The sequence below is a fragment of the Coregonus clupeaformis genome, unplaced genomic scaffold (assembly GCF_020615455.1).
Source record: "Coregonus clupeaformis isolate EN_2021a unplaced genomic scaffold, ASM2061545v1 scaf2956, whole genome shotgun sequence".
In the NCBI taxonomy this organism is placed as follows: domain Eukaryota; kingdom Metazoa; phylum Chordata; class Actinopteri; order Salmoniformes; family Salmonidae; genus Coregonus; species Coregonus clupeaformis.
This window is the reverse complement of record NW_025536410.1, coordinates 21205-32372: the sequence shown is the minus strand read 5'-3', so window position 1 is coordinate 32372 and position 11168 is coordinate 21205. Positions and strand designations below refer to the sequence as shown.

The 11168-nt window shown below is 49.7% G+C and overlaps 1 protein-coding gene across 1 annotated transcript; it reads right to left on the bottom strand.

The window, feature by feature from the left end:
- On the bottom strand, positions 1-1170 carry LOC121550617. Its single transcript, XM_041862946.2, has one exon. The coding sequence runs from the start codon at positions 1168-1170 to the stop codon at positions 277-279; it is 894 nt and encodes a 297-aa protein (XP_041718880.2). The 3' UTR covers positions 1-276.
- Between the last annotated feature and the right edge of the window lie 9998 nt (positions 1171-11168).

Here is an 11168-nt window from a genome sequence, read left to right as displayed (position 1 = left end):
ATAACTATTGCAGGTGAAATTGTTGGGGAAAAATAAAAAATAAAACATGGCAGGATGTGAAACACCTGAAACCAAGGCCTTTTATCAAAATAAAAACATTCACAATTTTCTACAACGCATAATGGATGGGGAATATCGAAGACATGATGTAATACCCATGCCTAGTATACATTTGTAAGAAAATAAATAATACAATTAAAGATCTTGAATTTGACCATCAGAAATTAGGTTCAAAAGGAATTATGTGTACGATGCCCTTGGCCAGGGGGGAAAGTCTTAAGAGTATCCAGTTTTCTCCAGGAGTTCATCCAGCTCCAAATTACGGATGATACTGATCAACCCCTTACTGATGCGATATGTGCGCTGGGGGTCAAAAGCACCTCTGCGATGATCATGTTGGGTCACGTAGATCCTGTCCAACACCAGGTCTGACTGGAGGCTGATGATGATCCGGTCTATGTTGCTGTCGTCATTGTGTCCTGTGTAGTTTTTGCAGACATAACGCGGTAGGTTCTGAGACCCTGGGGCATTCAGATTGCCCACTTCGTAGTACGGTAAATCCTGGTTTGGTAGCAGTTGGTTACATTGGCCATCAAGCTCCTCTATGTTGTCGAAGAAGCGGTGGAAGCCAAACACCGTCTTCTTTGGGTTTCGCACTGTCACCATTTTACCCATTTTGTTGTATTTGACGTAGTCGTGGGCGAACCAGTGAAGGAGATGAAGGCCATGTCTTGGCCGGGGTCTACCAAAGCCATATGACTGGAGGTATCTCATTTCGTTCAGCGTGTCAATGGAGGAAGGGCAAGGAAGAGAATATCCAGCCTGCTCCAGGAGTTCATCCAGATCCAGATTACTGATGATACTGACCAACCCCTTACTGATGCAATAGGTGCGCTTGGGGTAAAAAGCACCTCTGTGATGATATTGTTGGGTCACGTAAATCCTGTCCAACACCAGGTCTGACTGCAGGCTGATGATAATCCGGTCTATGTTGCTGTCATCATTGTGTCCTGTGTGGTTTTCGCTGACATAACCCGGCAAGTTCTCAGACCTTGGGGCTTTCAGATTGCCCACCATGTAGTATGGGAATCCCTGGTCTGGGAGCAGTTTTTTGTCAATGAAGCTTTGGAAGCCGAACGCCTTCTTCTTAGGGTTGAGCACTGTCACCATTTCACCCTTTTTGTTGAATTTGACGTAGTCGTGGGAGAACCAGTGAAGGAGTTGAAGTCCGTGTCTGGGCCCGGGTCTACCAAAGATTGATGATTGGAGGTGATCGATTTTATTCAGTGTCTCCATGGTTATGATTTACTCTAGAAAGGAGGTAGGGCAAGGTGGAAAGATGGAGAGCGAGAAAGAGAGAGTAAGAGTGGGTTTGCTTGTCAAAAAGTATGAGCGAAACATTTATTTAATTGTCTGGTCTAAGAGAAAGAGGAAACACACATTTCTGTCATTGACTCTTTACAGAGTGGTCCTTGAGAAAATGGTTTGCATCCTCTTCTCAATACGACATGACAGAAACACACTAACTAGAGGTGGACTTCAACCTCATGGTCCCTTTGCTGTTCTGCCCATGTTTCCTTCAATGCAAATCTAAACAATGAAAGGGATATAATCAAAGGTGTGGGCAACAGCAGGACAGTCAAGTTGCGTCTTGCTGTAAAACTAAAGGAGCAGTGTAAATTCTCGGGACCATGCATGGAGGCCAGGAGCGTACCGGCTCAGGTGCAAACGCCTGAAGACAGCAGGCCCACCGGGTCAGGGAACGGTGAGTACCCAAAGTCAGGTGGCTGAGACCCTAGCAGTGCGGGAGGCCTAGGGCATGACAAGGCAGGGGACTCATAGCCAGCTACTACTAAGGCCACAGACTGCTGGAGACTTGGAGCCTAACTGGGCATGAGACATACAGTAGGGCCTAGGACTAGAAAAAATTAATAATAATAATAATATGCCATTTAGCGACTTATCCAAAGCGACTTACAGTCATGCGTGCATACATTTTTTAAATTGTTTGTGTATGGGTGGTCCCGGGGATCGAGCCCACTGCCTTGGCGTTACAAGCGCCGTGCTCTACCAGCTGAGCTACAGAGGACCACGGTACAGGACACTACAGGCCGACTGAAGCTGTGTTTCAAGTTTTATGTTTTAATGTCACAAGTACAGTGAAATGCCTTTCTTGCAAACTTTCTGCAAATCGAATGAGGGACTGTGGAACTATGGAACAGGTAGCCTAGTAACTGGACTGAAGACAATCCGATAGGGTGAGATGTTTTTCATCATCGATGGCAGATCAGTATTGGAGTTATGGTAATCTGAGGCTAGATCCAGTGGTGTAAAGTACTTAAGTAAAAATACTTTAAAGTACTACTTTGGGGTATCTGTACTATTTATATTTTTGACAACTTTTACTTTCACTTCACTACATTCCAAAAGAAAATAATGTACTTTTTACTGCATATATTTTCCTTGACACCCAAAAGTACTCGTTACATTTTGAATGCTTAGCAGGACAGGAAAATGGTCCAATTCACGCACTTATCAAGAGAACATATGGTCATCTCTACTGCTTCTGATCTGGCGGACTCACTAAACACAAATGCATGGTTTGTAAATTATGTCTGAGTGTTGGAGTGTGCCTAACTATCCGTAAATTTAAAAAACTGTCACGGTTTCGGCCGAGGCTGCTCCTTCTCCTAGTTCGGGCAGGCTTCGGCGGTCGTCGTCTCCGGAGTACTAGCTGCCACCGTTCTATGTTTCTATGTTTGATTGGTTTTGTCTGTTTGTTACACCTGTTCCTTGTTAGTGTTCATTATGCGTCCTATTTAGTTCTCTTGTGTTTGGTCAGGTGTTGTGTGTAATTGTTCGATGTCACGTGTTGTATTAGTTCGTTGTTCTGTTCTCTCTGTATTCGTTTTGTTAGAGAGAGTCCCGCACGTTGTGCGCTGTTATTTTTGGTACTTACCAGTGTGCGTATTGTTCGCCTGTGGCCTGTTGCCGTGGTTGGCTTGTTGTCTTGGACTTCACTAAAGACATCTGTTTCGAATCTCTGTGTGTCCTGCGTGTGATTCCACGTTACCTCTACACTCAACCCTGACAGAATTACACACCATCTCAATGGAATCAGCAGGAGCAACCGCACCCACGGAGATCATCGAGGAGCGCCTTCGTGGACAGGAGGACAGGATTAACCAAATCGGGCACGCCCTGGACAGAGTGATGAACACCCTCCATCGATGGGAGACCAGCGGAGTACCCACACCCCCACCTACCACACCATCACCACCGGTCAGCCCGCCTGTCCAACTTCCGGAACCCAGTGGGATTCGGCTCTCGCTCCCGAGGGCGTACGACGGCACCGCTGCCGGGTGTCAGGGGTTCCTGTTGCAAGTTGAACTCTACCTCGCCACCGTACACCCGGCGCCCTCGGGACACGAGAGCGTTTCCGCCCTCATCTCCTGTCTCACCGGCAAGGCGTTGGAGTGGGCCAACGCCGAATGGAGGAGAATAGACGCCGCAACTATCACCTATGCGGAGTTCTCCCGCCGCTTCCGTGCAGTGTTTTACCATCCACCCGAGGGGAAGGCGGCGGGGGAGCGTCTATTCTACCTCCGGCAGGGGATGAGGAGCGCTCAGGAGTTTGCACTGGAGTTCCGGACTCTAGCGGCAGATGCAGGGTGGAATGAGCGGGCACTCATAGACCACTTCCGCTGCAGCCTCCGGGAGGATGTCCGCAGAGAGTTGGCGTGCAGGGATACCATGCTTTCATTTGACCAGTTGATTGACATAGCCATTCGGCTGGACACCCTGCTCGCTACCCGCGGGCGTCCCGCGTGGGGGTCGCCCATTCCACCCTCCAGCACCTCCGAGCCGAGCCCTATGGAGCTCGGAGGTGCTGGCGCTAGAAGACGGAGGAGAAGGAGCCCGAGGGGGGCCGTCCCCTGCACCAACTGTGGCCGTGGAGGGCACACCGCGGCTAGGTGCTGGGGAGGGTCTCCTGGTGGAGGAGAAGGCAGGCCACACATTGGGGAGTCCTCCCAGGTGAGTAGGCGCCCCACTTACCCAGAGCTTTCTGTCGTACACATAACCATACCTGTTTGTTTTCCACAGGTTGCACCTCGTTCCCAGCATAAGGCGCTAGTAGATTCAGGCGCAGCTGGGAATTTTGTAGATCGCAAATTCTGTGTAGAGTTAGGGATTCCCCTCCTTCCGGTAAATAATCCTTTCCCTGTACATGCCCTAGATAGCCGTCCGTTAGGATCCGGGTTGATTAGGGAGGTCACAGTGCCACTTAGGATGGAGACGCAGGGGGGTCATTAGGAGATGATTCAGCTCTATCTGATCGACTCTCCTGCGTATCCGGTGGTGCTGGGGCTTCCCTGGTTGATTACACATGATCCTACTATTTCGTGGCGAGAGAGGGCTCTTAAGGGGTGGTCTGCTCAGTGTGAGGGGCTATGTCTGGGTGTTTCCGTAGGGGCGACCTCGGTGGAGAGTCCGAACCAAATGCCCGCACTGCACATTCCCCCCGAGTATGAGGATTTGGCACTCGTGTTTAGCAAGACGAGAGCGGCGCGGTTGCCACCTCATAGACGAGGGGATTGTGCGATAGACCTCCAGGCAGGAGCTGCGCTCCCGCGGAGCCATGTGTATCCTTTGTCACAGGAGGAGAAGAGGGCGATGGTGACATACATTGCCGAGTCTCTGAGACAGGGATACATACGGCCCTCCACTTCACCCGCGTCCTCGAGCTTCTTTTTTGTGAAGAAAAAGGATGGAGGTTTGCGCCCGTGTATTGATTACCGCGGTCTCAATCAGATTACTGTGAAATATAGTTATCCACTCCCTCTGATTGCGACTATGACGGAGTCATTACACGGGGCACGGTTCTTCACAAAATTGGACCTCAGGAGCGCATATAACTTGGTGCGCATTAGAGAGGGCGATGAATGGAAGACAGCATTTAGTACTACCTCCGGTCATTACGAGTATCTCGTTATGCCATACGGGTTAATGAATGCTCCATCAGTCTTCCAATCCTTTGTAGATGAGATTTTCCGGAACATGCAGGGGCAGGGAGTAGTCGTGTACATAGACGATATTCTGGTGTACAGTTCTACCCGAGCCGAACATGTAGCCCTGGTGCGCCGAATATTGAGGAGGCTGTTGGAGCATGACCTGTATGTCAAAGCAGAGAAATGTCTGTTCTTCCAGGAGTCGGTCTCCTTTTTGGGTTATCAGTTGTCTGCGTCAGGGGTGAAGATGGAGGTTGACCGTGTGTCAGCCGTGCGTAATTGGCAAACCCCAACCACGGTTAAAGAGGTGCAGCAGTTCTTGGGGTTTGCGAATTACTACCGGAGGTTTATCCGGGGTTTTGGACAGGTGGCAGCTCCCATAACGTCCCTTCTGAAGGGGGGTCCGGTGTGCTTGCGGTGGTCAGCTGAGGCGGACAGGGCTTTTGGGAGACTGAAGGACCTGTTTACCTCGGCTCCAGTGCTGGCGCACCCGGATCCCGCTTTACCATTCCAAGTGGAGGTGGACGTGTCTGAAGCCGGTATCGGGGCCGTTCTATCACAACGGTCCGGCACACCACCTAAACTCCGCCCCTGTGCTTTTTATTCTAAAAAGCTCAGTCCGGCGGAGCGTAATTATGACGTAGGGGACAGGGAGCTGTTAGCCGTGGTACAAGCCCTAAAGGTGTGGAGGCATTGGCTTGAGGGGGCTCAACACCCTTTTCTCATTTTGACTGACCACCGTAACCTGGAATACATTCGGGCAGCTAGGAGACTGAATCCTCGCCAGGCTCGGTGGACTATGTTTCTAGCCCGGTTCGTGTTTAAGATCACTTACATCCCTGGGTCCCAGAACGGGAAGGCAGATGCCCTGTCTCGGCGGTATGACACGGAGGAGAGGTCCGTTGAGCCCACTCCCATACTACCTAAGTCTTGTCTGGTTGCACCGGTGGTATGGGAGGTCGATCACGAGATCGAGCGGCGTTACGCACCGACCCTAGCCCTCCACAGTGTCCGGTGGGTCGGACGTACGTCCCGCTCGAGGTCCGGGATCGACTCATTTATTGGGCTCACACGTCACCCTCCTCTGGGCATCCAGGTATTGGCCGGACAGTGCACTGCCTTAGCACAAAGTGCTGGTGGCCAACGTTAGCCAGGGATGTGAGGATTTATGTCTCCTCCTGCTCGGTGTGTGCCCAGTGTAAGGCGCCCAGACACTTGCCCAGGGGTAAGTTACAACCCCTGCCCGTTCCACAACGACCCTGGTCTCACCTCTCGGTGGATTTTGTTACAGACCTTCCCCCTCACAGGGGAATACCACCATCCTGGTCGTTGTGGATCGGTTCTCGAAGGCCTGTCGTCTCCTTCCCATGCCGGGTCTTCCTACTGCCCTACAGACCGCTGAGGCTTTATTTACCCATGTCTTCCGGCATTACGGGGTACCCGAGGATATAGTGTCTGATCGAGGCCCCCAGTTTACCTCCAGAGTCTGGAGAGCGTTTATGGAACGGTTGGGGGTTTCGGTGAGCTTTTACCTCGGGTTACCACCCGGAGAGTAATGGGCAGGTCGAACGTGTCAACCAGGATGTGGGTAGGTTTCTGAGGTCGTATTGCCAGGGCCGGCCGGAGGAGCGGGCGAGATATGTTCCCTGGGCCGAGATGGCACAGAACTCTCTCCGCCACTCCACTAAACTAACCCCTTTCCAGTGTGTGTTAGGGTACCAGCCGGTTCTGGCACCTTGGCATGAGAGCCAGATCGAGGCCCCTGCGGTGGATGAGTGGGTGCGGCGCTCGGAGGAGACGTGGAACGCTGCACACATCCATCTGCAGCGAGCCATCCGTCGACATAAGACGAGCGCCGACCTCCACCGCAGTGAGGGGCCAGTGTACGCACCTGGAGATCGAGTCTGGCTCTCAACCAGAAACCTGCCCCTCCGCCTGCCCTGCCGGAAGCTGGGTCGGCGGTTTGTGGGGCCTTTTAAAGTCCTGAGGAGATTGAACGAGGTGTGTTACAGGTTACAACTGCCCATTGATTACAAGAATATTAACCCCTCGTTCCATGTGTCTCTCCTCAGGCCGGTGGTAGCTGGTCCACTCCAGGACTATGAGATAGAAGAGACTCCTCCGCCCCCATTGGACATCGAGGGGCTCCGGCGTACACTGTTCGGTCCATCCTAGATTCGAGACGCCGGATGGGGGGTCTCCAATATCTCGTGGAGTGGGAGGGGTACGGCCCGGAGGAGCGGTGCTGGGTGCCGAGGAGGGACATCCTCGACCCGTCTCTTCTGACCGAGTTCCATCGTGGTCATCCTACGCGCCCTGCTCCGCGTCTTCCTGGTCGTCCCCGAGGCCGGGGTCGGCGCACGGCTGGGGCCGCGCGTCAAGGGGGGGGTACTGTCACGGTTTCGGCCGAGGCTGCTCCTTCTCCTTGTTCGGGCAGGCTTCAGCGGTCGTCGTCTCCGGAGTACTAGCTGCCACCGTTCTATGTTTCTATGTTTGATTGGTTTTGTCTGTTTGTTACACCTGTTCCTTGTTAGTGTTCATTATGCGTCCTATTTAGTTCTCTTGTGTTTGGTCAGGTGTTGTGTGTAATTGTTCGATGTCACGTGTTGTATTAGTTCGTTGTTCTGTTCTCTCTGTATTCGTTTTGTTAGAGAGAGTCCCGCACGTTGTGCGCTGTTATTTTTGGTACTTACCAGTGTGCGTATTGTTCGCCTGTGGCCTGTTGCCGTGGTTGGCTTGTTGTCTTGGACTTCACTAAAGACATCTGTTTCGAATCTCTGTGTGTCCTGCGTGTGATTCCACGTTACCTCTACACTCAACCCTGACAAAAACAAGGAAATGGTGCCGTCTGCTTTGCTTAATATAAGGAATTTTAAAAAATGATTTATACTTTTACTTTTGATACTTAAATATATTTTAGGAATTACATTTACTTTTGATACTTAAGTATATTTAGAACCAAATACTTTTAGACTTTTACTCAAGTAGTATTTTACTGGGTGACTTTCACCTTTACTTGAGTAACTTTCTATTAAGGTATATCTACTTTTACTCAAGTATGACAATTGGGTACTTTTTCCACCACTGGCTAGATCTGTGGTTAAAGTGAATGTATCCCAATTGGGTTACTATTTATTAAATCATATATAATTATAAATAAAAGTCCCAATACAAAATCCACTCTCACTTTCATATTTTATCCGTCATTTAACAAAATAGCTGATGACGTGATCAACCTTCTGAAGCATGTCAGAGAATTAGAGCCTGAATCGTGATGTCCTCAAGAGGACCACTAAGGAATTTGCATTTCAATACAGACTTTTCAGCTAGCACAAAACGTTCTAAGAACCATAAAGCATGTTGAGAGTGTTGAGAGTGTTGTTATTTTGCAAACATCCTTCCCTGGGAATGTTGAAGGATAGTTGCTTGGCTTTGGTACATTCTCGGCACATTTAAGGAACTTCACAAAAAAAAGTAAAACAATTTTATTAAAATTAGGCTGCTGTTCATTATTGGTAAGAAAACATTTAGGCCTACATTGTTGTATTAAATCAGTCAAGCCTCATTGCAAGATATCGTCTTTGAGCAAACCTTGAACGTCTTGTCCAACAAGTCTAATAAAACAACCAAGACATTCTGTAGCCTACCAGCTTATTTCTTTATGTCCATCATTATCCGGAAGACAGGTTTACAAATTGTACATTGATTCCAAATAAATAATTCAAATGAACAACTTACCTATTTTTGAATCAAGTATATTCAATGTTCGTGAAGTGATAATAGGCTAGGCTGCTATGGAGTAACAATTGTATAGCAACAGTTTCACTTTTAGCCTGTCGAGTTATTTATATGCAGAACGTACATGTGTCCTAACCACGCCCCAAAGTTCCATGGGCAAAAAGCCAAGGCTATTTAACACTATCATCTCCTAATCAAATTTTTTAAACATATTTATTTGCCAACTCTCAACTAAAATCACAGTTTATTTGTAGGCCTAGTCACACAATATACAAACTCCAATCTGAACATAATTTCAATACATGGATTGAAATGGCTAGCATTCAAATGTCAAAAATGAAAATTCAAGCCAATACATTTCATAGAATGCTGAAAACGGTGAGCAGCATGCCACCCTTTTCAAATCTTGTAATAATGTTAAAGCAACCACACTGTGTGATTTGTATGTTGCATTAATCCCCTCTAGAGAGAGTACCGGTACTTTAATATATACACATTAACTTAGAATCAACTCAGTATTTGAGACATGAGTCGTACTTTCAATGCCACATATTCTTTAGATTCAGAGATTTCTCTGACGTAAGAGGTACATGGAATGCTGAATGCCAACCTTTGAGTCAAACATGTTATTTCTTATACTAACAGGCTGAGCTAAACAGGTTCTTCGTTCTCACACTGACACATGAGAGATTGAATGCCTCAGGGACAACGAAGAACCTGATTAGCTGGGCATTTTTGTACAGTGCTAAACAGGTTCTTCGTTCAGTGCTAAACAGGTTCTTCGGAATTAAACATGATTTTACACTGTTGCCTGATTCTGCTAAAAAGGTTATTCATTCTCACACTGACACATAAGAGAATGAATGCCTCAGTGCCCTGAGGCATTCTGTCACGGATTCGGCCGAGGCTGCTCCTCCTCCTTGCTCGGGCAGGCTTCGGCGGTCGTCGTCCCCGGAGTACTAAATGCCACCATTGAATGTTATCGATGTTTGTTTGGTTTTGTCTTCCTTGTACACCTGTTTCCATTTAGTGTTCATTATGTCCCCTATAAGTTTGTAGTTAGTTGTGTGTAATTGTACGCCTGTCTGTTGGGGTTTGTTGTATTTTGTATTTTGCATTCTCGTATTTAAGAGTAGTTACGCACTGTTTGCGCATCTCTTGTATATAGTGTTTTACGCACGGTCTGCGTATCACTCGCCTCCGTCGTTTGAGGATCTTTATTTTGTATTTGTCCTTTGTCTGTTTGGATTAAGCTTCTGTGTCCTGCGCCTGACTCCACCACCACATCGACATCAGTACCACTGACAGAATTACACACCACTATGGAGTCAGCAAGGGCAGCAGCAGCACCCGAGTCGCTGGAGGATCGAGTCAGCGGTCAAGACGCCAGGATCCAGCAACTCGGATCCGCCCTGCAAGAGGTGATAAACACTCTGCGCCGATGGGAGACCGGAGGAGTGCCCACACCTCCTCCAACCTTACCACCACCATCGGTCAGTCCTCCCATCCCAGCTCCGGAATCCAGTGGGATTCGGCTCTCGCTCCCGAGGGCGTATGATGGCACCGCAGCCGGGAGTCAGGGGTTCCTCCTGCAGGGGAAAGCGGCGGGGGAGCGTCTATTCCACCTCCGACAGGGGAGGAGGAGCGCACAGGAGTTCGCCCTGGAATTCCGGACTCTAGCGGCGGATGCGGGGTGGATTGAGCGGGCCCTCATCGACCACTATCGATGCAGTCTACGGGAGGACGTTCGTCGAGAGCTGGCCTGCAGGGACACCAACCTATCGTTCGACCAGTTGGTGGACATGTCCATCCGTCTCGACATCCTGCTGGCCACCCGCGGACGTCCCGAGTGGGGGCCGTCCATTCCACCCTCCAGCACCTCCGAGCCGAGCCCTATGGAGCTCGGGGGTGCTGGCGCTAGAGAGAGGAGGAGAGGGAGCCCGAGGGGGGCCGTCCCCTGCACCAACTGTGGCCGTGGAGGGCACACTGCGGCTCGGTGCTGGGGAGGGTCTCCAGGGGGACGGGACAACAGGCCACGCACTGGGGAGTCATTTCAGGTGAGTAGGCACCCCACTTACCCAGAGCTCTCTGTTGTTCACTTATGTATACCTGTAAGATTTCCTCAGGTTGCACCTCATTCCCAGCATAAGGCGCTAGTCGATTCAGGCGCAGCTGGGAATTTTGTTGATCTGAATTTTTGTGTAAGGTTAGGGATTCCCCTCCTTCCTGTTGATGCTCCCTTCCCTGTCCATGCAGTAGATAGCCGCCCGTTGGGATCGGGGTTGATTAGAGAGGTCACAGCACCACTTAAGATGAGTACGCAGGGGGTCATGAGGAAACTATTCAGTTATATCTGATCGACTCTCCTGCGTATCCTGTGGTGCTGGGGCTTCCTGGTTAATTACCCATAATCCCTCCATT